Source organism: Oryctolagus cuniculus, chromosome 13 (assembly GCF_964237555.1).
Source record: "Oryctolagus cuniculus chromosome 13, mOryCun1.1, whole genome shotgun sequence".
Taxonomy (NCBI): domain Eukaryota; kingdom Metazoa; phylum Chordata; class Mammalia; order Lagomorpha; family Leporidae; genus Oryctolagus; species Oryctolagus cuniculus.
The window spans coordinates 47,119,888-47,147,512 of NC_091444.1; the positions used below are offsets into that span (position 1 = coordinate 47,119,888).

The 27,625-nt window shown below is 41.3% G+C and overlaps 1 protein-coding gene across 6 annotated transcripts in view; it reads right to left on the reverse strand.

The window, feature by feature from the left end:
• The window catches only part of NEBL (nebulette), a 403,673-nt gene that overhangs the window by 15,869 nt on the left and 360,179 nt on the right, over positions 1-27,625 (reverse strand). For 3 of the 6 annotated variants that reach the window (XM_002717405.5, XM_008268286.4, XM_070055472.1), the window contains 12 exons: positions 26,114-26,224; positions 25,842-25,952; positions 24,332-24,436; positions 21,930-22,022; positions 19,302-19,394; positions 16,508-16,600; positions 15,092-15,184; positions 13,405-13,497; positions 12,123-12,227; positions 11,007-11,178; positions 8,607-8,699; positions 7,210-7,359 (listed from right to left, as the gene is read on the reverse strand). In XM_002717405.5, coding sequence (XP_002717451.3) covers positions 7,210-7,359; positions 8,607-8,699; positions 11,007-11,178; positions 12,123-12,227; positions 13,405-13,497; positions 15,092-15,184; positions 16,508-16,600; positions 19,302-19,394; positions 21,930-22,022; positions 24,332-24,436; positions 25,842-25,952; positions 26,114-26,224 — 1,312 coding nt within the window. The remainder of the gene's footprint in view (positions 1-7,209; positions 7,360-8,606; positions 8,700-11,006; positions 11,179-12,122; positions 12,228-13,404; positions 13,498-15,091; positions 15,185-16,507; positions 16,601-19,301; positions 19,395-21,929; positions 22,023-24,331; positions 24,437-25,841; positions 25,953-26,113; positions 26,225-27,625) is intronic. The other 3 variants (XM_051821440.2, XM_070055474.1, XM_070055473.1) reach the window with 3 other exon arrangements.

The following is a 27,625-nucleotide window of genomic DNA, read 5'->3' on the forward strand; positions in this document are numbered from 1 at the left end:
TGATTTTCTGTCTCCATGGAGTTCATAATCTAGCAATAGATAAAAGGTAGAAGTAGGTGCTAAAGAAGGTATGAATTCTCAATTCTGATGGACACTCACTTTACTGAGACCCAGCTGGGGACAGATGTCATAAATAAAATAAAAACACCAAAATAAGTATTTAATAACAGAGTACTTAAAACAGTTCATGGAAAATTGGGTTAAAAGATATTTTTATTTTGGTGCAAAAAGTCCTTTAGAAATCCTTGCATAATTTTTTGACAATATGTATTTTCCATGATTTTTTTGAAGATTAAACCCATAATTTATTCACTTATCGGTTATGGAAGGTCATTAGCTGGCTCGGGTTTTGTGATAAACGTAAGTTACAATGTTCCATTCCAGTGATCTATCTTAAATTACTGCTTTTTAAAAGAAAAACTAGAATGATTATTATTGTACTGTTACCCTCGAATCAAATTAGCTTTAATTAGACTAATAAAGACCAATGCCAAGTGTTACATATTTAACATATGTAGTAGAACTGCTTGGTTAGACTTCAGGTTAACCTTTAATGTCAAAATATTTTTGTACTCAACGATATTTATTTATTTATTTATTTTTTTTGACAGGCAGAGTTAGACAGTGAAAGAGAAAGAGACAGAGAGAAAGGTCTTCCTTCCGTTGGTTCACTCCCCAAATGGCCACCATGGCGGGCGCACTGCACCAATCTGAAGCCAGGAGCCAGGTACCTCCTCCTGGTCTCCCATGAGGGTGCAGGACCCAAGCACTTGGCCATCCTCCACTGCTTTCCCGGGCCACAGCAGAGAGCTAGACTGGAAGAGGAGCAACCAGGACAGAATCCGGCGCCCCAACCGGGACTAGAACCTGGGTGCCAGCACCACAGGCGGAAGATTAGCCTAGTGAGCCACGGCGCTGGCCCTCAACAATATTTATTAACTACAGTAATACAGGTGCTAGATATAGAACAGAGATCAAATTGGATAAAAAGATTATGTCCTAATAGAGTCTGTATTCTTGAGGAAGACACAGACAACGTGCTAACTAATGAATAATGGTCAGGTAGTAAAAAGAGCTATGCAAAAAAAAAAAAAAAAAAAAAAAAAAAAAACCAGGATAATGGGATAGGGAGTTATGGGTATCTGTGGGCTGAGTAGTCAAAGAAAGTCTTTCTCATCAGTTTGCATTTACTCTGCGATCTTAAAGTGAGCAGGCCACAGAACACCAGCAAAGAGGTGATTACAAAGACCTGAGGTGGGAGAACGCACAGCATACTCAATCAGCTAGGAGGTTTGTGTGGCTGGAGCATGGAGGCTGGTGGAACATGAAAGCAGAGGCACTACCAAAGCCAGGTCATACAACTCCTCATAGACTACGGATCTGGGGTTCTGGTCCAAGTGTGATCAGAAGCCATCCGAATATCTGGAACAAGCATGACATCAGATCAGCCACAGCATTTCAATGGCTCTATCTGGCAGCTGGATGGAGATCAGACCAATGAGTGCAGGAATGAAATTATAAAAACCAGGGGCCTATTTCTGCAATCTCACTGAGATATGATGGCAATTCACTGAGGCTATCTAAACAGCGAGAAGTAGCTGGTTTGGGGACAGATACATTGTGAAGTCAGAGCCATTGGTCCAACGGACAAGTCAGATGTGAAGCCTGAAGGCCAGAAAAGTGATAAGGATACTTACAAGCCCTTTGCCCAAGTGTTCAGGTGAATGATGGTGTCATCAGCTGAGATGGTGAACACAAAGAGGAGAACAGGTGTGTGTGTTCTGGTGGCAAAGGTCCGAAATGAGATTTTGGTTTCAGACATAAGATGTGAGATGCCCATTAGACATCAAGCAATGGGATATTGAACCTGGAGGCTGGGGTTAAAAGGTGATTCATGTGGGTGTTTCTGCTCTTCTAAATAAAGGACTAATGCCACCAATAATAGAGGCCATGATGTGAGAAAGAAAAACCCACAAAGCTGTGTCTGTATGATTAGTCTCTCCTCTCTACAGGACTGCTAAGAAGGCCTTCTGGTCTCATGATGCCCAGAGTCACTTCTCTTGGTAGGATGGACATGACCCAATGCAGCCCAGATTCTTAGAGAAGTCCCCAGGGTGGATTAAATCTCCAGGAAGAGACTCAACTTAGCTACAAGCGTAGGTAACTGGCCCTCTAACGAGTCTAGTTCTCCTGCAGGTAACATCCGACAAGAAAGCTGGGATCACACCCACTGAAGACTGTCTGCAGCACTGCCCACACTTTGGCTCTGGGCTCTTCTTCAGCCCATCTCCTTAGCCACAACCCTGGGCTCCAGATGAGCCAAACTACACCAAGTTCCCCATATGCCATGTTCTGTCATTGGCTGTTTTTCCACCTAAAGCATTCTTTTCCCATTCCTCTACCTGGCTGACTGTAACCCAGTGCAATACTCCATCATAATGTCTTCCTGAGCATAATGGTTTCATGCATCTAGTTTGCCCAATGGAGTGGGTTTGATTTTTGAAGAGTTATGCTCCCAGAGTCTCACATGTAAGGATAATACTTGATAAATGTTTGCTGAATGAATGGATGGAGTTGTAGGTGCCAGTAAAATACCATAGCAATTGACCACATGACTGCCTCCTGGCATGCTATGAATAATATACTGAGAGTTCCAGATCATGCTGCAGCATCTCCTGCAACCATGCCCCTTTTGAAGACACACTACATGGAATGACGCACATAGCCCTGCTACTGTGGGCTGAACTGCCGCAGACCTCTCAGACTCCCTTTAAGTTAAGGCAGGGATAGGCTGTTCCAGCAAGATTCTTCCACAGCAAAATGGAAACGTTCACCAGGACAGAAAACTGAAAATGTCTGCTTCGAAAGGTGCATCTGTTCTTCTTTCCCCATCACACTCCCAGACCCTCTTATGCTCCAGAGGAAAACTGAAACATGTAAAACACCGGCCACAAAACAGCACAAGGTCAACGTGAGGAGAGCGGACACGGAGTGAGACGGCAAATATGTAAAAATGCATGCAGTGACAGAAACCTGCAAGGTACAGAAAAGTAAAGAGAAGGTAGTGCCAGGAGGTAGATCCTTGTTGAGCCAACTGAGCTGAGGATGAACACAAAGACCAAAGCAAATCTCACAGTGCAATGGACAGAAGCCAGCAGCAGGACTACTGCCACTAAAGGAACTGTGTGTCAACTGAAAACCAAGTTAAACTAATCTAATACCAAAAAGGCTATAAAGATCATTTCAAATAGTATTATTCAAAGATCAAAACAAAATTGGATGAAGTTTAAATAAAAACCTGCTACTGATTCAAAGTAACACAGCAGAGATATAAAACAAAAACCCTGGTAACTTAATACATCGGAAAGTAGACGGAAAAGAAAGCCCTACATCATCAATCAGTAGATGGAGACAGTCAGCAATCAAAGCAAGATGTCAAAATATCACGAAACACACATAACTGAAACCATGATAAGAACATAGAGGAGAAGGCTTACATGTTAATATTCATGAACAAATATGAGGGAGGAAAACAGTGTACCTTTGCCTCACAGAAATGAGCCGGCTGCTTCGCCCTCTGTCCCCACAACCAGCGTTTCCTCTCACTCACAAGGACTCTAAAACCGTGACTCTCCCAACTGCTCAGCCACTTAATCCATAAAGTAAATCAGGATGGATTTAGAACACTCATCTCAAACACAGGAGGAAGAGCAGGGAATGCTTACTTAAGTTTATGGCACTTCGCTTAGGAAACCGAATGCATCTCAGACAGCTGCTTGTTCTACACTCTTTTTGTTACCCAGGTGAACTCAGAGGCTAAGGCAGTTAAATGGCCGCCTCAAGAACCAAGGCGGAAGAACACTGGACAAACGTCACTAAGGGGCAGGTCACATTTTATCACGGACTTTTAACCTAGAGGGTTCAGCACAATTGGGAAGAACCACAGCATTTCTAGACCGGTAAGGACATTGCTTCTTTTCTTCATCTCGCTCCTAATAAGTACTGCTATAATTTTTTTCTCAGTTTAAATGAATGCATGTGATGGACTCTCACTGCTAAAGACACTGAAGACTGTCATCAAGCAGCTGTCATCACCACAAACCTCTTTCTACAGAGTCAATCTGCACCTCCTTACCCACGCCCAGCAGAGCAAGCATTTCAAAGAGGACCCAGGATTTCAAAGCCAGGAGAAGCCATGGATACTGTTGCTTCCCTTCCCAGCAGAAAAATAAACCAAACCACTGGGAATGTTTCCACTTTTCACTGTCTTGCCAGCTAGGCTTTCATGTCATGGACATGTATCAAAACATCACCCCAACAAGAATGTAAGGATTTCCTTGAAACAGATTTCACAATAGAACTTTAATTTACACAAAATTAATAATTATATATATATATATCTATATGGGAGGCCCTAGTCTTTTAAATGTTAATTCTGCCATTTCAATCCTTCACCTAATATTTGCTGAGAGCTAATCTAAGAGCTGGAGACACAACAGTGAGCAAAGAGTCACTACCCCTGCTCTCACAGGACTAACAGTCTAGCAAGACAGAGGTGGAAAAGCAAATCAACAAACCAACATCTATCACAGCGACTGGGAAGGAAAAACAAACAAGAGAAAGGCACCCAGTGAGGGAAGAGCCATGCTATGTCTGACAGACAGGGTCTCTCTGAGGAAGTGTCATCCAGCCAGAAACACGGAGACAATGGGGCCGAGCAGCAAGTACCTGGGGTGGGGATATTCCCAGGAGAGAGAACAGCGCATTCGCTGGGTGCATGCTTTGTTGGGAAGTCTGAGAAGGGCAAGGGGACCCACTGGCAGAAGAGGATGAGCGTACTGAGAAAGCAGTGGAAGGTGGGGCCCCAAATCCTGGGAGGACCTGAGCCACTTCAGAATGAAATTCTGGGTGCCGGGTGGAGGACAGACCAAGGCAGGGGTTGGGAGGGCAGGGAGGGGCAGGAGGGACCGTGACCACCCAGGTGAGAGAGCAGCAGCAGTGGAAACCAAGGTGGCCCCAGCGGCAGGAGGGACCCGAGTTGGGTTCTGGACATTTTTGTCACAGCAGAGTTGACAACATTTGCGAATGGATGGGATGTGAGTGTGAGTAAGAAACACGCTGAGTGTAATCCCATAGACTTCGACATGGAAAGCTGCAGGAAGGAGCAGATTTGGGGGTGGGGGGAGATGGGGTGCAGGAGGTGGTTTTGAGCCTGTAAGTGTGAGATGTCACTAACCATCTGAACATGGGTACAAGGTGCCATGCAAGTGCCTAAGAATGACAGAAGTTTAAAAATGCTTCCAAGGAGTCCATCCTTATCAGGTATGACCTGAATCCCTGAGTCACCTCTGCTTGCCAGAACTTCACCTTCCACACAGCCCCAAACTCTACCATCTGAAAGAATGTCATTATTACTTCTTAACTATGTGTTTCTCAAATTCTAGTATAAATGCAAGAACAGTTATCTATATCTTCTCTCAAGTGAAGAAGGTATAGATAGCAGGATGCTTCTTCCATTAGCATTCACATCTCAGCTCAAGCAGGCCACATGGAACTTCCCTGCTATCTACCCTGTATCCCCCATTCCATCACCTCCTAGCACTGACTCCATCCAGAATCCTACATTACTTGTGTAAGGATCTGCTTGCTATTAGTATCCCCCACCATACTTCAAACCCCTTGCAATGAAGTCGTATTCCTTGGCTCAATACTATAGGAACTACCAGTTGCAAACTCTTGGCAGGTGCCCAAGAGCACTTAATAAATAGTTGGTGAATAAATCAATGAGTGCTGCGTTGGTGTTGCACAGACATCAAGTAAAAAGGCACTGGGGCTGAAGGGCTCTATGGTATATTGCATTTGGGAAACACATCAACTCTAGAACACTAAACTGAGTAACATTAAATAAAGTTTATCAAAATTAGTTCTTGTGTTTGCATTGGCTTTTATTTATTTCATTAAGCATCAACATTTTTGAGTATTTCCAAAAAGTGTGAAGGACACTGAAGGAAGAAATCAGCAACCCCAAGTCCCAACACAAATCAAAAAGAGTTTGTATCTGGCAGTCAGGAAGTTACTGAATCTTTTCTTAGCAAACCAGATATGAACCTTTAGTTAGCAAACCACAAACTGATTTCCTTGTGTGTATTTTAATCTATGATAAAGCAAAATCAGTTTATAACTATTTAGAATTATAGATCAAGGAGGCCATTGAAAACTTTCTACTAAGCTAAGGCCATTTTGATTTTATAATTCAAGATGTGCAGGGTATAATTATTCTCATTAGTGTTTTATTGTAATGAATGCAAAAAACCTATTACACAGTTACAAGAGTTTTCATGGTTCCCTTGTGACCTCAATCACATTACTTCTTTTCCCCTCGGTGCTAACTTGCTCAGCCTCAAAATTTCCTGCCTTTGGGATTTGGCAATATGACCCGTGTGGTTAAAAAGGAAATCCTGGATTCCCTGCATTCGTGTTCACTCCACTGCTCTCCCCTTCTCCACTGCACAAACGATGTCTACAATGGGAAAGGGCAACACTTGGCTCTTAACCTTTAAAACTGCTTTATCAGTAGGATTAGTTAAGTATCCTAAAAAAGTCTATAAAAGTTCTAAACCTAACCAGCTGGGTAGTCATGCTGGAAACAGGCAAAGGTATAGAAAAAAGATGAGAATATAAAATGGAGAAAGATTATTTCCAATACTGATATATTTTCCATTAAAAAAAAAAAACTTCTCATATCTCAGGTAGTATATCCAATTTATTTTCGGCAAGCTCTAGCTCTGCCTGAAAATTTGTACCAATATTTAAACACACATCAATTGATAGTAACATCTAGCCACTTTGATATTACTATAAGATTGATTTTGCTCCCTTAATGAAAATCAGATACAAATCACGACTGGATGTATCCATCACACCCAATGGCTGTGAAGCAGTCACAGTGTAGCAAATGTCAAGACTCTTTTGTCATTACAGAACCAGTTACAGTGATCATGATGAAGTAAGACAGGAAAAATAATTGCATGCAAAAATGCAAATTAGTAATTTTAAAGAAAGCACTCTTAAATTTCTAAAGTTTATATTAAAGTGTCAAAAACATCTAGCCTAAATGTTTGTGCAAAAGTGGAGAATGCGTTAAAGATACTCTGGTGACACATTCCAAAAATGAATGACTTTTCTTGGTAAGTGGTTAATGACTAGTACCTCCGTCATCAGATGGTCTTGTGAGCTCACTGCTGCACGAAAAGCTAGGATAAATCTCGGAGATTTCTGACTTGTCATCCCCCAGACCTGTACCAAAAGTACTGCTGGAATGAGACCGAGACCGCTGTCTCCTATAGTGACTTGCCTTTTCTATATCGGAGGGAAAATATTCATATTTGAGTTTAAGTGACTTGAAGAACCATGACAACAATTACTCAAAAGCTTAACAGGGAAAGGAAATACTCCCTAACTAAATAATAGTCAAAATCCCCTTCATTATCAGATTCTTCTAGTCATCTATTCTCTAACTTCAGCATGTATTACATCAACTCCACAAATAACCTAAAGACTATTTAGACTCATTTAAAAATCTAGATTTTAAAGGAGAGATGGGGGATGAGAAATTGACAAAAACTAAGAAAACACTGACAAACCAATAGATTTCTAGAAAACATTTGCTTATAATTGACTGCTTTCAAGCATTAGTAAGTACACAGGATTTGTTGCCTTTTTTTTCTTTTCAGAAAATTAAATGACACAGTTTGACTAAGTAGGCAGATTAAATTAACAATAAAAGTATTAGAGTCCCCACTGTGCCTTGGGCATTCAATCCGATTAACACCGATAATTAAATATACTGTAGATATCAGAAGGAGGTACAAGATCTAAATGATACGACATGATATGAATCTATAGTATTGGATTGTTTAAAATAACTGCAGAGCTGTTAAAGTTTTTTCCGATTGTATTGGATAAACATGATCTGAAAGTCTGAAATGTTAAATCATGTTGTCACTCTATCTAAACCATTCCTTTTTTGCCTTTCACTATAAACACACACTCTAAGTTAAAAACTCAAATAAGCTTTCTATGTATACTACTCATTTTTCCCTATATAAAAACTCAGATAAATTTTAAGGATACTTAAATCCCTATTTTATTTTAAGACATTTATGATACTACACAGAAAACGTCTACATAATTCTATGCATAATTCTTCGGATTTACTCTTAAATTTTGTAGTAAGTCTATTTCATGAAACAAAACCCTTTATGTCTCAACAATCCAAAAAACTGTATTTATAAACCCAGAAAGTCCATCAAATCATATTTATTAATAAAAAAAACCACATGTAAGCTGGAGACGACTTTTTAAAATGAATGTAGAACAAACTACTTTAGGATTTCTTTTTTTTTTTTTAAGCCCTTTTGCAAGTTTTGTTTTCATACATGATTAATAGTACTTTAAAGCAGCATGGCACTTTTTCAGTGTTTCGAATTCTCAACTTTGAAATGTACATTGCACAGTTGGTACAATGAATGTCTACAGTTCACAGCAGCTTCTCTTTCAGGACAAAAATCTCATCAGTGGGGAGGAACTCAAAATGCAAGCAATACCAGACAGCATGTGGAGACTTCTAGACTGGATATTGTCCTCCAGAGGGTCAATGTCGAAGATGGAGCCAGGATCTGTGCGCCAAACTTTGAGATCTTTACCGACAGGAAGAAATCAACAAACAAGGAGGAATGTTTAAAAGCCAGCACCAGAGTGAATCAAGCAAAAGCCTGGAAGGAAGGTATGTGAAATGCAAAGGGGCACCGAGCAAACCCGCTGTGCTACAGGCCTCAGAGGAGAACCAGAGAATATTCACTTGCTTTCAGAAGTACCTGCAAAGACACTCCAGTAATCAAATTCAGTAGCCTGACTGCTTCACCAGTCACTTGCTGATGCACCTGCCACATCACACAATGCAGGTGCCCAGAGGGCAACTCTATGCAGCGCTCATGGCATCTCCTGAACTCCCATAGCACTCCTGCTCTCCCCACACAGAAAGAAGCAAAATATTTGAAGTCCCTGGTGAAAGACATGGGAGTCACTCATGGGAAACTGATGAGATGTTTTTGTTTAAAACATGTAAATCTTCTCTCCCTGTAAGAACATATTTGAAATGTAGGCAAGTGGCAAGGCTGGTTTTCACTTTGTTTTTTTTTTTTTTGTTTTTTTTTTTTGTTTTTTTTTTTTAAGATTTATTTTATTTATTTGATAGACAGAGTTACAGAGAGAGGCAGAGGCAGAGAGAGAGGTCTTCCATCTGCTGGTTCACTCCCCAGATGGCGGCAACAGCTGGAGCTGCGCTGATCTGAAGCCAGGAACCAGGTGCTTCCTCCTGGTCTCCCATGTGGGTGCAGGGGCCCAAGGACTTGGGCCATCTTCTACTGCTTTCCCAGGCCATAGCAGAGAGCTGGATCGGAAGAACAGCCGGGACTAGAAACGGCACCCATATGGGATGCCAGCACTTCAGGCCAGGGCTTTAACCTGCTGCACCACAGCGCTGGCCCCTGGTTTTCATTTTGAGTCTATGAGTGCAAACTAAAGCATGAAAGATACATTCACTGGCGCCAGTGCTGTGGTGTAGTAGGCTAAGTCTCTGGCCTGCAGCACTGGCATCCCATATGGGTGCAGGTTCGTGGAAGATGGCCCAAGTTCTTGGGTTCCTGCACCCATGTGAGAGACCCAGAAAAAGCCCTTGGCTCTTGGTTTTGGATCTGCTCAGCTCTTTCCGTTGTGGCCATTTGGAGAGTGAACCAGAGAATGGAAGACCTCTTCTCTCTCTCTCTCTCTCTCTCCCTCTGTCTATAACTCTCTCTCTCAAATAAATTTTTTTTTAAAAAGATACATTCATCAGAAAAGTGCTAGACATACGGCAGAAAGAAAGCTGAATGGAAATAATTAATGAGTAAACTGGTCTTGGAGATTTGTGTTTCTTTTTAATTAACATTATGTAGTGCTTACCATAGGCCAGTCACAGCCTAACTCATTGAAGCTTCAGGGAAGATCAGCAAAGCTATCCACTGCCTACAAACATGTTTGGAATCATACCTTGGAAGACACTCTAGGAGTCATCTTAGTAACCATCCAACGCGGTGCCTTGGCTTTAGTGCCCCATTTTTTACTAGGGTGCACCTTGTGAAGTATAAACTTTTCTCACCTAACACTACTGCCACAAAATAGGCCCTTACTGCAGATGAAAAAAATCCAACCCTGAAATTACCAAGAGACATATACTTTGGTTATAAAGAACTGAGCTACATAACTGGACCAGCTTTAAAAGCTCAAAGGCTAACTTCTCTGATGGGGACAAAAGTCATAAGAGTTGTTGGTATTTATGTAAAAAGCAGTAACTTTCCTTCTAGCCCTACTGAATTCTGTAGTCTGATCTATTCTATTGTCTTAGCCACATTCAACACTCTCCTCCTGGCATGTCCCCTGACTGATTTATAAGCAACAGAGAGCAGAGAGAGACGGTTTCTCTCTAAATTATGGCTCTCAATTACCCCAGCTCAGAAATAACATACAGAAAAATACAGGGGAGTCATACTACACAATACCCTCAGAATCTGTCCAGCATGTCTGCCTGTGGTAACAGGACCTGAGCACGACGTGGTTATTACTATCACCCCTGCATCCAATGTCCAAGTATAACACTTTAATCAAGTCCATGAGCTAAGAGGAAACAAAATAAGTGTTCAACCACTGTGATCACCCATGTCTGGGGCGGCTTCTTTAACGAGTAGGAACATTTTTAACACCTGAAAGCCACTGAAGACAGACAACTTCCAATAAGAGAAAGGATCTGCCACCATATTTGGTGACTCCCATTCAACATGGTACAAAAATAACACTCCGCCTGCTGTCCACTTAAGTCTGACAGCACATCCACATCTGAGGAGGAGTCAGAGGAACAAGGAGGCTGACTCTAGGCCTGAGCAAGCATAGGCGCTGGAGCATGAGCTTACCCACGATGATCCCAGGTCTCCTGTCCATCTCCACCACGTGCGGGTGGACACCTTTGTAGGCAGTGTCACTGACCACCTGCGTGTTCTTCCTCACCCGCTCTGTCACGGGGTCATCCACCACAGGAGTGAAGCCCCTTCCCTTTGTCTTTTCAAAGTCTTCATGATATTTCACCTGGAAAAGAAAAATCAACATCAACTCAAAAGGAAATTTTCTATCTCACAAACTTCCAAGAAAATGGCAGGTGTATTAATAGTTAATTCTGGATTATTTTCGACATACGTGTGTCTTTTCCAATTACTCTGAAAACAGTGCTGGAATCCAGTGCTGATATTTTCGAATCACATAATTGATCCCTGAGGTTGGTATGTTTTTAAACAACATATGAACTTATATTAATGAAAAGTTTTAAGATGTAAGTATTTTACAATTCTAGCTACTTCCTAAAGTATACTAATTTAACTGAAAAATAGTTCCCTGTCTTAAACAGTTCAACATGTGATAAAGTAATTAGCTATTTCCACACACTTATGCAGAAAACAGTATTATTTACAATTAGATTGAGAGTTACGGATGAGAGACATATAATTTTGTGGTTAATTACAAAAACATGTTTCAAAACATACATTTTTTTCATGTTCTGAAATTCAGTTGGTGTGACAGTTGTAGAACTCTGTAAATTATACTAGCAACCATTGAACTGAATACCTTAAATGAATTAAATTTATGGTAGGTTAAATATACCTCATAAAACCGGTTTTAGAAAACATATTTTCTTTCACATCACTTACACATGCAAACACAACCAAACTCCATCTTCAAATGAACTGAAAAGAAGTTTAAGCAAAAGTTTCACACAAAATCCATATGTAGTACTCTGGTTAGAAATAAGCACACACCAAAAAAAGCCTCTGAGGAAAATTATTTTTATTAGACTAAGTATTTTCATGGCATTTCAGTGTGATTAGCACACCCCCACCCCCAGAAGATGGGTCCATCCATATTTCCATGCTTTGTTAGTCATCCAGATTAACAGTGAGCAGATGCCGCCGGCACACGGGATTGTGTCGTTCCTTAGTATGCTTTAGTCATGAGAAGATAACGTGGCTGTACCCTACCATGGAGATATGGTTCTGGGCTTCTTTCACATGTCTCAGACCAGGTGTATCTAAAATCAGACTTGGTCTACCTTTCATCTGTTTACGATCCTGAGTGTATTTTACCTGCAGAATGAATAACAGGCACGACAATTATTTTTTTAAGCTTTCCAAAAGAAGGGAAACATGGGAAACACTAAAAACTATTCCCCAGACAACCTTTTCAGTGAATTACATTGTGTCCCAGAATTGCAACCTAAAGTTTGACTCTCAAAGAATCTCCTTTACAGGCTATTAGAAAAATGACCTAAATCTCTCCTGAAAACTAGTATGTGAGAGACAAATAATTCAACAACAGTGCGCTCAGCAAAATCGGGTTTCATGCTTAAACAGGGAAAATCCAAAACTAAACAGAACCCAAATCTATTCTCTGTATCTAAATGTCTCCATTTCCTGCCTTAACTATGTTGGAGGCTACCCTTCATTTCCTTTTGTTTCTTTCCTCTTCAGAGAATCATGAACAACCAAAAACAAATCCAATTTTCCTTCTAAGTAGCCACAGATTAAAGGTAACTTAGATTGAATGCATTCAGTATCTCTGGACAGAAATGCTACTGGACAGCTGTCAACTATGAAGCCTAAATGATGATACCCTGGCCCAGAGCTCCTCAAGGCATGCTGGAAACGGGGCTGTATTCCTGACAGCTGACTGGCTGAGCTGGTGACGTGTAAGCTTAGGATACCACTTACCACAGACCTGAGAGTGTATGTGCAATTCAGAAGGGAAGCCCTGCGCTGAAGCTTATTGTCCAAACAAGAGACAGACGTGCACCAGGACACTTCCATAAGCACCTAAATTCCGTATTAGATGTACCTGGATGTGTTTTTTCTTATAAGTCCTTACTTTGGATTAATGACTCATTTCCCATTTAGTTTGGTAAAGAGGATTAACAATACATGCTCAATATAATTTATCAGTAAAATAGCAATTTGTTCAGCTTGCACATCAAAGACTTTATCACTTTCAAAAACACTGGTAGAAATAACATGAATTATTGTCTAAGTGAACAAACGATCATTCAAAGGTAAACTTTAACTGTCAGCCACTTCTGGGCATAGCAGGACACTGTCAATTTCTATGGTGGCAGCTTTTGGGAGTCATCTAAGATAAGCTTGGACTCATGAGAAACCTCACAAATGGTTCCTGAAAATCAACTTTATTGTTACAAGAAAAACTAGAACTACAAGTGAATAAAAAAGGACACATCTATTCTGGTAGTCCAAAATGAATTAAACCACTTGCCGAGCTGATGTTTTCTTGATTCTTCTTTACCCTCTCCATTTCGGGAGTTACACTTAAAGCAGTAGCTCTGCCCAGCTGACCTTTATAATAAACCTGGCATGTCAGAGAAGAAAAGATAGAGCACTGTGAACCAATTCAACTAAAGAAGAGTCTCATAGTATTTATTTGAGTTAGCCAGAGGGGCTGGCATTGTGGTATAATGCATTAAGCCACTGCCTGTGACGCTGGCATCCCATACGGGTACTGATTCAAATCCCAGCTTCTCCACTTCCAATCCAGCTCCCTGCTAATGAGCCTGGGAAAGCACAGAAAGATGGCCCAAGTGTCTGGGCCCCAGCACCCATATGGGAGAACTGGATGAAGCTCCTGGCTCCTGGCTTTGGCCTGGCCCAGCCATAGCTGTCGTGGTCATTCAGGGAGTGAACTAACAGACTGAAGACCTCTCTCTCTCTAATTCTGACTTTCAAATAAATAAAATAAATCTTAAAAAAAAAGAGGAGCTGAGGAAGCAGAACTATAATAAAAGAGAACATTTTCAGAGGACTAGTCACGTTCAAAATGCCTGCATCTTAAGGCCACATGGTTCATGTCATCCCACAGCTGTGTGTGGTGTGTATCACTGTGGATCTACTCAGATATAAGGGCACCATCAATAAAGCTAGAGTGAGTGTTAGGTCACAAAGGAATATGAGAAGAAATGCTTTGCAAACACTACTTAAAGGTACCAATGCCCATACAGAATGGTATCACACCCTTGTGACTGCTTAGGAATTGACTGTGGAGGAGCCTTGAGAGGCAGTTTTGACACAGAAGCCCACAGTCATCCATAAAAAGGCCAGCACACTTGCCACTACTCTATTCCTCTGTCCCATAGCCATGCTCCTTTGTGAACCACAAGTCCAGTGTGACTCTATATCTACATCCATAAACGAACATCCAACTTCTCCAAAGAGAAGCTGTGAAGAGAAGGACCAAGTGATTACCTGCCTGGACCTTATAAACTGTTCAAAGGACTTTAAGGGTTTAGAGAATAAACACTTGCTTTAAACGTAATAGATTTCCAAATTTCCTGTTCCAAAGGACCCAATCTATATGTTAATGACTTCAGGAAAGGGTTCTCACTGTGAATTGCCTCCTGGATTATAGAAACAAAAGGGAATCAGAGCAGGCTACCAGTTAGTGTCTAAGTAAAAACTGCCAGCCCCTAATCAAGTGTCCCTAAATTGGCCCTGTCCTGTATGACCTAGTCAGTCATGCGTACCTTATCACTTCTCTCAGAACACTGTCCCCAAATAGAGTCATTATCGCTGGAGCTGAGAGGTAGAACTGGGGGAGGATGGAGAACAAGAAGACACACAGGGAGAAAAGGATGTGGGGAAGCCTGTTTGCACGGCCAAGATGCCAACGCTATCAACGCTTCCCTGTGGGGAACCCCAGCAACACTCAGCAGGAAGATAAGCTAAGGGGTCCCACAATATCCTACGACACTTAAATGTCCCTGGGAACCCTGCAGGGAGGAGCCCTGACTGTACCCCCACCTAAGACCCAGGAAGCTTTCAACACATCATAAGCCAGTGGAGGAGACTATGAGCTCAAAGTCATGAACATGTTCTAAACAGGAGCCCTTCAGCAATATGTCACCAGCACGCTGGCTGTCATTAGGAGAAGAGCGGTCGAGGCATCCTACATTGCTGATGTTCTTCTGGTTTTCTTTCACTCTCTTCAGCTCCGGGGGGTCAGAAATTGCAGTCGCCTGCTTGATCTCTCCTTTGTATTTCACCTACCAAGGGAAAATAAGAATTTTAACGGATACCCCCGAGGATAAGCCTCAAAATTAACCCTGTCTCTTTACACACAGCCTGCACAGTGGATCTGCATCAACCTTGCTGTTCTGATCCACACCCAGGTTCCCAGTGGTCTGATGTACAGCAACAAAGGGTTGGCTGTACTGCTTAAAAAGGAGTCTTCAAGGAATACTTCGCTGCTCAATGTCAAATTGAAGTGCAAATCCCACAGAGAGAAGAAATGGAAATACGAAGAAGCATGCTTTAAGAGACACTGGAACAAAGTCAGGCCAAAGGACTCAAATGAAGGTAATGGAGCAGCCTGGGAAGGCTTTTGACTCTCATTCCAACTCTGGGTTTCCACCCGAACAGATGCCAAAGATCTCTGACTCCTGCTACCACCCAGGGATATCAGGACAAACTGTGTTGAGTCAGATATTCTCCATTTGAGAGAATTTCCTCTGAAATTTTAGTCTTTCAAAATGGTCTGTTTTGGCAGAAGGCAGCCACTGCTTATATTAGTAAAAGTTCCCTAAAAGGATCACAAAGTCAGAAAAATCACTACTTGGGGGGCACCTTAACAGGGATTTCTGATTTCCAGGAGGCCTGGGTTCAAATCCCAGCTCTGCCCTGAGCAGTCCTGGGTCCCTGGCATGTCCTTTGACCTCAGGACCCAGTTTTTCTCGCATCTACCAATCAGAAGAATAAATGAGTAGTGCTCGACCCATGGGTTCACAAAAGCATGAACACAGAGTGCGGCAGAGTAGCGGTGCCTCATAATTGTCAACTATTGCTTCTTTATTAGCAACAGATTACCGAACAATTGATGCTTCGCGTTTTATTTGTGAGGCTCCATGGCCTGACACTAGAATGTCAATCTAGCCAGTTCTCCTCTTGCTCTATTTCAATAGATGTTATTTCCCCCCAACTCTGATTGACAATAGACCCCATTGCTTTCCATATTCCTAATTGGATGTATTGTTAACAACTTACTAACTAAACCATGAGGCCCATGAGGAAAGACAGTCAGCCTTATCTATCATTATATCCCAGTGACCAGGAAGATGGTGCCCAAAATATTCAGGTGTTTAATAAAGATCTCTTGAATAGACCAACATGACTACATTACAGCAACCCAGTTCCAAACGACCTGGACTCAAATGAAAGGGCCACAGTTCATGTGCAACTGAACGTAGACAGGAAAATCCCAATAGGTAGAAGTGGAAAGACCTTGACAGAGCATTTTTTAAAAATAAAAGCACGTAATGTTTGACAGAACATAAAAAACAAACAAACAAACAAACACAGAAGCAACTTGCCACACTCAGCTGCTCCTGGTTCTTCCTCACTCTCTCCATCTCTGGGGTCATGCTGACGGGAGTAGCCTTATAATTCTGCTCTTTATACTGAAGCTGCAAGATAGGGTGTAAGACATGTTGGGGTTTGGGACATAAATGTGTACCCACACATCAGAACAGACAAAAAGCAATGTCACGTGGCTACAGACCGCTCATTATTTATGGGATTTTATAGTAGGATATGTATTGCTCATAGATTTCATCTTCCCAGGGATACCAGTCTCTGAGCTCCTCCTCATCAAATGCTATAATTCCTAGCTTTCACTTTATTCTTAGAATTGTATTATTTATTGGTGGCCTCTTTGAGTTTGATCTTATCAGTAGGAACGAGTTATTCTTCCCAGGAATTCATTTCTTCGTGGCACTAAAGCAATGATTATCAAATTACCACTTTGTATTTTAACATCATAATTCTGGACTCTTACCAATGGGTAGGAGGGTCACACCAATCCTACGCCTGCCCTTTTACACTGCCAGTACGTAAAGAAAGCCTAATCCTCAGAGTTCCCTTCTCTTTGAAGTTCCAACACTGGAAGGGGAAGGCTTGCTCTCTGACCCCATGGTATGGACATTTGCCTGACCTACTGCATAGGGCATGGGGCGTCCTTTCTGAGCTGGGGGGCTCAGCCCCATCGTTTGTAACATCAGCTTTCCCAGTGAGGTCACAACACCCCAGGAAGTGGATAAGCATCAGACACAGGGACAGAATGGCTCATTGTGGCAAATCAATTTTAGGCAGGTCAAAGTAGAGCTAGAGGTTAAAATCCCATTGTGAGGAACTCCACAGTGACAGCCTTAATAATGATTTTTTTGGAGTTTAAATTTACCATTGGGGGATTTTCTTTTACAAGGTAGCACAAGACCCAAGTGGGCCTGCAGAGAATATGGACTTGAAATGTACACCCCTGGTGGTGAACATCAAAGTGAGCCTGGAAGATAAATGGAAAAAGGTCGAGCTCCTTCCCACGCGGCCTCTTTCCCCATGTGCCACTCTATGCCATGGAATGTGGCTTGAGACTTTAGGCAGATTCTTGTGACCGGATGATTGCTAAAGTAAGTAAAGAATCAGCTTAATCTCCGTCGATGGCAACCTACAAGGAAAGCTGACCCTGAGCTCAGAGGGGAAGAATATGTTGACAGCATGGCTGACAGAGAGAAACTACTGCAGTCCATTCTTTGGCATGCCTAAGTTTGCAGAATAAATTTGATACGAAGAATCTTCACAGCCTGTTTATATTGATCCATTCACAAACATGCTGTGTATATTATAGGCAATATCTCATTGAAAACTGGACTCTCTGTGAGGAAATGCAGGCTTAGAGAGTTTGTGGGCCTATGAACATCATACAGCAAGCAAGGTCTCAAGCTGGAACCAACCCGCAGTGCAGGGACCTCATCCTCACCCTACAGCTGCAATGGTCAACAAATTCCTGCCGCTTGCACAGCACTTTCCATCTACCACACCAGATATACACTATCAGCAACACTGACGTTGCTATTGACAACATGACTTTTTCAGTCCATTACCTCAGCATTATTTTCAAATGTAGTTACTTTACAGGAGGGTTATGTTTCCACCACAAGTTGGCAACTGCCCAGCCCTTCTTTTAGAAGAAGATACACAGCCAAATAACTTAAGCACTAAGTGAAGGACTCACCATGAGTGGACCACCTCACATCTTAAATGCATAATGATCTATGAGGCACACTTTTGGGATTCTGTAGGACTACACACCACTTCTTTATGATTGGTATCACAACTTCCCTCTCCATCAGCACCTCCTGCCACTATTCACTCCAGGTAAGCATCACACTCAAACTTCTCCTTGAACAGGCCTTGCTTGGTTCTGAACCTATTACATACTTATGTATGAGGCAGGAAGACACAGAAAGAGAGATGGCTAAATAGAGAGAAAGAGGAAAAGCCAACACGTACGCCCTGGTTCACTCCCCAAAATGCCCTCAAAGGTCAAGGTTGGGGGTAGGCTGAAGCCAGGAGCCAGAACTCAATCCAGATCTCCAGTGGTGACAGAAACCCCACTACTTGAGCCATGACCACTGCCTCCCGGGGTCTGCATTAGCAGGAAGCTGAAGTCAGGAGCCAAGGTCAGGTTTCAAACCCAAGTCCTTCAATTTGGGATACAGGCATCCTAAACACCTGCCCCAGGATCCTGAACATATTAAATCTGATCTGTCAGGAATGCTTTTCCTCACAAAATCTACACCAAACCTTGATTAGTTCTTCAATATCTAACTCCACTGTTACTCCTTCTCCAAGGCTGTTCCTCTCTCCCCTGGAGAAAGCCTTCCTTCTCTGGGTTCCCTACTGCACTTTGCAAGGTGTATTACCACTTAGAATTAAATGTAATATATTCAAAAAGCATAGTAAACATGCAACAGTTAATTATTGTTATAGAACTTAATAATGCATAAGATATTTATTCCGATGTTTGCATCTCCTAGGCTTCCTAACCTTACAGTGTATCTCACTCATCTTTGAATTCTCTCAAAAACAAAAACAGCACATCCATTCATACATTTCTTTTATCAATAAACATACACAAAGCTTTGGGCTATGTGTCCCAGAGGACATCAGATGTGTGTACCAGATGTGTGGAGTGTCATCTCCATGTTCGAGGATCTGACCCTCTTGCAATGGTATTCATGAAATGGGGCTTTACCTGTACAGGTGTCATGCTCTCTTTATGTATTTTATATAACAGAAGAGAAAAAAATACTTAGGAAATAAAATCACATTGCTGATGTTCTTCTGGTTTTCTTTAATTCTCTTTAGCTCTGGAGGATCAGAAATTGCTGTTGCCTGTTTAATCTCTTCTTTGTATTTCACCTGCACAATTTATAAGAATATTGTGTTAACTCTGGTCTACATAAAGCTTAAAATACTCAAGAATTCTATATTTGGAACTAAACATAATCGAATTTTTAAAATTCCAACACTGCTTTTTCTTCAACAGGATGCATTTTTTTTTATCTCATCTGATGTTTTCAGGGTTCCTTTATCCTAAATTACATGCAAATTCATGTCTATTCACCTACCTGTTACTGGAGGTCTTCCTTAATTAAAATAAGCAAATGTTACCAGGAAAAGGAATTTTATCATTATGCAGATGCACAGAAAACTTTGCAAAGTATCTTCACATAGCAGTTTGTTATGTTCTATCTGAGCAGCAGTTTCTATCTACTTGTGTTAATTAAAATTTAACATGTATTTAAAGGCAAAGTCACACTGAATTAGTTACAGAATCTTGGGACCACTCCTTGTCTGAATAAGAGCTCGTAAATTATGCAGAATAAAGAAAACAAATAAAGTGACCACAATAATAATAAATAAAAAGACAGAAAAAAAAATGGGAGATGGATAGAAATGTACTGGAAGCACAAACTGCCGTAAGAAAGGCCAGGGCCAGAAAGTTGGGAGGCGCCTTCTATGCGCACCGTCCTGTCATGAAAAGCAGCCCTGTATCCTGGCATCCACTTCATTCCAGAGCGCCCCCTTCAGATTTATTCAGAGGAAGACCCAACACAGAAGCGGTAATAGGCGCACATGGCTCTGCCTGGGACAAGGAGCAGCTCTTTGAGCTTATGTGATCAGTGATGCCATCATTTCAGGTGGATTTTATATGTCTGAAATTCACAGACGTTGCATTTGAGGAAAAGCACACATATATGCAAATATACAGGACAGGCTAGGCCTGAGAGGCACATGTTGAAATGTAGCCAAAGTTTAAAATGACATAAAACATGGTTTCAAAATCATTTTGATAATACTTAAAATGACTTTCTATTTTACATTATTTTTAAAAATTTCAACAGATATAAAAATTGCACATGTTCACAGGGCACTTCGTAATGTTTCATTACAAAGCCAAAATCACGCTGTCATCAAGAAGCTACCACAGTGCCTCAGGTACCTTCTCTGCCTTATTGTCTGTGGATTTAATATGAGCAACAATGTCAATATTAGTCCAGGCCCACAATAGTTAAACTGAAAGTTCACTGAGAAAGGCTACTTCTAAATAAAATTGAAAACCAGTTCTTAACACAGAGAGCTAATAGCTAAAAGGCTTGTACCCTGGAGACGGAAAATGTCGAGATGTTTAAATGTTAGAAAATCATATCTTGGTTTGACAGATCTGGCTAATCTTGAAAGGGCAAGTTTCCATTTGAATACTAAGCAGGAGTTTACGGCCCAGCCTCACAGAGACACGGGGACTCTGCATTTATTGTTTGTTAGGAGAGGCTTTGGGATGCTGGGAGAAGAAATGATATACTGTACTACCTTGTGTGATTTTCCTCGGGTGAAGAGCAAAACATGATTAGAAAGGAACATTTTTGTTTTTCATTGCACTCGAAACTCATCAAATGGCACAGTCACTTCACTGTAGGCTACAGAGCATTTACAACATTTATCGCAGTACCCGGATGGGCACACTTCCTGTCTTCCCACCTGAAAGCGGAGCAAACCCACATGCTGCACTTCTCTCCCAAACCAGCTTCTCCTGCAGACCCAAGCGAGCCCACCCCTCCCGACGCCCCCTCCCCTTCTCCCGCCTCGGGTCCTTTTCCCCAGCTTTCTGCAGGAGATAGCGTTATCCAGCCGCTGCACAGACTTTATTGGCCTGGTCTCCCTCAGACTTTTTCTCATTTCATTTCGAAGCGTGTTTTATTATAGCACCACCTTCCTCTCCTACTCGCTCCCCACACACATGAGCTCATGTTCTCAGAATGCCACAAAAGGACCAGCTGCATCTCGGCGGTTCTACTTGGATTGCTTATAGAAAAGTTCTGGGAGGTTCTGTCTCCAGGGGAAATGAAGAGAGAAGTCAGGGAAGGGGGTTTAAGGACAGAACCTCCTTTTTTAAATTTACTTCCTTGACAAAAAAAAAAAAAAAAAAAAAAAAAAAAAAAAAAAAAAAAAAACACTAATATACTAAATGTATATGGAACATTACCTACTGGTAAGGACAGCAATTATTCATCATAAATGTTCTGGGACTTTTATAACCATTCTATAAAGTAAAAATTTCTTTCCTCCAAGTTGTAGAGAGGTTCTAAAATGTATTCTTTCTCTGAAATATTCATACAGCTAAAATTCTGTGCAAAAAGATGAAATGTAGTCCTAGATTTCCTGTGATCTCTCGCTTCTTCACCATGATGTATCAGAATGAAATGGTGATTTAAGTTCAATGAGAACAAGGATACACTTTTCATTCTGAAAGTCAGACGTTGATATTTGATCAAACAGCAGTACACTCAAGCGAAGAAGGAAAGAAAAATGCAGTCAGTTAAGGAATGAACTAAAAACATTTACCAAGCTTGTGTCTGCTTTTAGAAAGCATAACTGATGCTATAGAAAACTTACTGAGCTAATATTCTGCTGATTTTTCTTCACTCGCTCCATCTCTGGCGTGTCTGTTACTGCTGTGCCGGCTCCCACTTCTTTCTTATAAAATACCTTTATGATAAGACAAAGAAAATAACTATAAGCGTATTAGAATTCAAGTCCTAGATCTGATTCTTATAAAAGAAAGACAATTTCTCAGGTCTTATAGTGATAAGAGCACTGCTTCTACTTATGAGGAGTAACATTATATTAGTCATATGACAATAAGTGTGCAACTTTGGTCTCACATGCCATGGTCATACTAATAACCCTCTGATGCCTGTTCTAGAGCATGGCTGGTATCCTGCCTGGCTGCAAATTATTTGCTTTAATTATATAAGTTAGTAAAGTAGAATTTCATTCATCAAATAAAAATATATGTTAAAGACATGTATGAGACGCCATGGCTCACTAGGCTAATCTTCCGCCTTGTGGCGCTGGCACACCGGGTTCTAGTCCCGGTCAGGGCACCGGATTCTGTCCCGGTTGCCCCTCTTCCAGGCCAGCTCTCTGCTGTGGCCAGGGAGTGCAATGGAGGATGGCCCAAGTGCTTGGGCCCTGCACCCCATGGGAGACCAGGAGAAGCACCTGGCTCCTGCCATCGGATCAGCGCGGTGCGCCGGCCGTGGCGGCCATTGGAGGGTGAACCAACGGCAAAGGAAGACCTTTCTCTCTGTCTCTCTCTCACTGTCCACTCTGCCTGTCAAAATAAATAAATAAATAAATAAATAAAAAGACATGAGAAAAATCAAAACACATACTACCAAAGCTCCCTAAGCAGTTCCATTTTGTTCAAAAGCAGCATGAAATGTTAAACAATTACTGTTCTCCAAATACCAAGATGCTCTTGTGCTTTTCAGACAACATCAGCTCTGCCATCCACATCGGTTCCATCTATTTTCTTTCACTTCCACTGACTTATTAACCTTCCTACATATCTTTCTGTGTCTTTCAGCATCTGCCCTTTCCTAACACAAAGAAAACAAAAAGTGCTCTGCAGAAAGACAGAGTGACCACAAGACAGACACAGGAGGACAGAACCCCTTGACGTGTGGGCGCCATTGTGGGTGGGAGAGTACAGTATGACAGGTGCTTTCCTCCACAAGCTAGAAATCCAGACTACTGCGGACTTGTTGGAGTCCTGGGCAAAACAGCCTCTTCCCCTGATCCAGTCAGTGAGATTTTCCCTTTCTGAGCATAGCCTGACCCTCTCCCCAGAGCCCCCGAGGCTCCTGACCAGCACACCTTGAGAGCCAGAGCTTGCCAAGTAATTAGGAATTGGAAAATATTCCAGAAGTCCTCAAACTTAATAGTTCATACATTTTGATGACACATTTGCTTAACTACTAAATAACTCAGATAATTCTCCATTACTATATTGACTGTGTAGCCAACTTTTTTATGATTTTTAGAAGAGAATTCAAGTTTACACATCCACTAATCATAGGCTCAGTCTCTTAATTAATGATGCTGATGAGATTTCTACTCTGCAAAACAAAAATACAAACTTTTAGGAATTGGCTATGAACTAGTAATCCCTAGATATACTATGCATGTAAATAAGCAATTATCGGGAAAGAAATTACTTCATATGACTACTGTCATCTTCAGAGAAAAATCTGGTAGAAGATTGGGATTTCTTTCCTGATCTCGAGTTGGGTGTTTGGCCAAGTGGCTAAGATGACCACATCTGACATGGTAGCCCCTGAGTTCAATTTCCTCCTCCAGCTCCTGACTCCAGTTTACTACTAATAGAGACCATGGGAGACAGCAGTGATAGCTCAAGTAATCGGGTTTCTGACACCCACATGGGAGACCTGGATTTCATTCCTGGCTCCCAGCTCTGGCTTTGGCTTCAGTCCAGCCCCAATCATTGTGGGTATTAGAGGAGTGAACCACTAGCTGGGAGCTAGTTCCCTCTCTTTTTCTAACTCTGTGCCTCTCAAATAAATAATGTTTTTAAAAAGATTATTTCTTGAGTTCAATTTTTAAATTCAGTATCAAAAAGAGGAAAATGTGAACTTGTAATTATAAAGCAATCATGATAAATTATAACTTATGATAATATTTCATACTTTTATTTTGAATGCAAATAATCAATTCAACAGAAAATGCAAGTAATGCAATCAACAGTGAGACAGTGACAGTAAAGGCCATTGCTAACACAACATAAAATTTCAAAGAGTAATTGAAAAGAAATATAGATCGAATAACCCTAACCAAAAAAATCTGAAATTCATAATGCTCCAAAACATGAAAATTTTTGAGCACTAACATGATGCCCAAGTGGACAATTCCACACCTACACATGGAATTCTTGGGTCACAGTCAGATGGCAGGAACACTGAAAATATTGCATACAAGTACTTCCTGAAACTCACCGCACTAATATTTTGTTGAGTGGTCTTGATTCGCTGCATTTCAGGAGTATTTGCTGCAGTGGAATAATTAGAGAGCATTTTCTCCGCTTCATCTTTATACTTTTTCTAAAAGACACAAGCAGTCAATATGAAGCTGAAGCTCTGTGTGTATGTGTTATAAAACACACATACAGACAGAGAAAGATGCCACATCCTCCAAGTCTACCAAACTGCATGGCTCTAAATCATAGCTTTAAAAATACTTATTATATATTTCAAATTTTCCAAACAAAAATTGTGAGGTAGTAATACAAAGAGTTCCCATATAACAGCCTTCACCCCATTTCCCCTATTAACATCCCCTACTAGTATCTTGGTCACACATAATAAGCCACACTCAGGTTCACCTTATTTTATTAATACAAAAACCTTTTCTCCCTCCAAGTTTCCAGTAGTCAACACTTTGTGTTCAGACTGAGGTGTTTTTTGTTTTTTTAAATTTTAGCTCCCACATATAAGGGAGAACATGCAGTGTTTGTCTTTCTGTGTCTGGCTTATTTCACACAATATGATGTCCTCCAGTTCCATCCATTTTGCTGCAAATGACAGGATTCCATACTTATTTATGTAGCTGAACAACATCCCATAGTATATATATTTTTTCTTTATCCATTCACCTGATGATGGACACCTTGGTTGAGTCCATATTTTCACTGTTGTGAAGACTGCTGCTATAAACATGGTGGCACATGTGTCTCTTTGATACAAGGAGTTCCTGCCTTTTTGGTGTATTCCCAGTAGTGGGATTGCTGGATCACATAGCTCTTCCATTTCTAGTTTTTTTTTTTTTTTCATTCTTATTTTATTCCATTACTATTTTGTTCTGTTGGGATTCATTATTTCCCATGTATATTTTCCCATGTGTAAATTTACAGCAAGGATATTATCCACTAATGAATATCTTTGTCCAAGTTAGATTTTATAAATAACTTCTTCCTCCATATTTTCTTTTGTGACGACTATTTCTCTCATATGCAGTTTTTGTAGAGGGTATGTGACAAGTATACTTTACATTTTAAGAAAACATAGCTCTGCCCTTATTTTTAATTAAGATTAATTCTCATCTGATATGCAGGACAGTGTTGGCCACTATTGTTTCATGTAGAGAGAATTTTAATAATCATAAATCTTATGAAATAAAAAGTTAAAAGTCAAATCTTTGGAATAAATTTTTTCTGGAGTATCAGCAAGAGAAATTCAAGCCAAGTGTGCAATCTGTGGTCAAAATGTCCACGATTCAAAACAAGGGGTACCACAAACAGGAGGGACTCTGGCATTTCATAACACCCACTGAATTGAATCTACAACCACATTCCTTTTAGTTAGTAAGGTTAATCAAATTTGGCCCCCAGTTTGTTAACAACAGAGTGAACTAACTTTAAATGCCAACACCATCAAAAATATACAAATCATAGAAACACACCAAACGTGATGAGGGGACATTTGAATTGATCATCTTCACTCTACCAACCTGGCTATAGATTTCAGATGCCCTCTTGGCTCGAAGCATATCTGGGATGTCCATGCTCACTTGCATGCCTTTCCCCTTAATTTCATTTTCTAAGTCCTTCTTATATTGTTTCTAAAAAAGAGAAAATGATCTCAGAGCTCTGCTTAACTTTGATAGCAATTAAGACATTATGTGTCTGAATATGGATGCCAGCCATGTGAATAGTAACATTGATTCTTTCTAGACACAACCCAGTGTATCATTGTAAACTCTGTATCCCACTACCCCCTTACCTGGCTGGCCATCTGCGATGCTCTCTTAGCCCGCTGCACGTCAAGAGTGTCCGTGCTGACCTGCATTCCTTTCCCTTTGATCTCAGTCTCCAGGTCTCGTTTATAGTCTTTCTACAGAAAATGAAACACAGAGTGAGAGCTCTAAAACCATTAGGAAAACTGCACTGAAACTCTGTGACATGATGTTGCTATCAGGGCCATGTAATTTGCCATTAAGTTGTGCTTTTATTTCTTTAGCACAAGAAGGAAATTTTACTTGGGAAAGGAACATGACTTGGAATGATTTATTCACAAGTCAATGGGAGGTGTTTTTCTACTAATATGAATTAAGAACGGAAACAGCCAGTTGGTAGAAAATTTTGTATTTCCATTTGGTAAACTTGATAAAACTATTGGTTATTAACTAACTCAGTTGAAAATATCAACAAAATATATCTGTAAAAGTGCTGTTTTTTGCTCAAAATATATTTTTAAAGGTTTATTTATTTATTTAAAAGTCAGAGTTACACACACAGAGAAGGAGAGGCAGAGAGAGAGGGAGAGGAAGGGAGAGGGAGGGAGAGGGAGAGAAAGGGAGAGAAAGGGAGAGAGATGGAGAGAGAGAGAGAGAGAGAGAGAGAAAGAGATCTTCCATCCACTGGTTCACTCCCCACAAGGCCACAAAGGCTGGAGCTGCACCAATCCGAAGCCAGGAGCCAGGAGCTTCTTCCAGGCCTCCCGTGTGGGTGCAGGGCCCCAACCACTTGGGTCATCTTCCACTGCTTTCCCAGGCTATGGCAGAGAGCTGGATTGGAAGAGGAGCAGCCGGGACTTGAACCGGCGCCCATATGAGATGCTGGCACTGCAGGCTGAGGCTTTAACTGGCAGCACCGTAGCGCCAGCCCCTCAAAATATATTTTTAAAAGTGTTGTCATTGCTGGTTGATTCACCACATCATTTACCCTTCCTGGTCTCCTTGATTACAGCCAATGGGTACCTCACCGCTCCTTGTTCTAAGCCATTCAGCTGCGGTGAGGTTGGCTTAAATAAATTATTCCAGCCCATCCCCATCCCTGTTGTACTGGTTCAGTGGTTCAGGATGGGTACTTTTCCCCCAGAAGATACCAGAGGAGGCTTCCTCTTTCCTTGTGGACATGGATGAAGGATGCAGCCCAGGAGCTGCTGGAAGCCGCTTTGAAAATCAAAGAAGAAAGCCCGTCTGAGAACTAAAAGTAAATCAGTCACAGGGATGCCCGACTTGAGGATGAGGATGCTTCCTGAGAACCGTGTCGTCGGTGCATTCTGTCCCTGGGCACTCACAGAGCAGCACTTGCACACACACCTGAATGGCCTGGCCTACTGCACTTCTAGGCTGCCTCTGATCTCACTCGTTGCGTCCAGGGGCAAGCCAGAAGCTCTAAATTTGGAAAAATGATAAACAAAGATCTCAGTCTCAGAGAAATCCTGTATTGCTCCCTGTATTCATCTCATGATCCCATCTGCTTTTATTAGACTCTTAGTCTCACTTTCCTA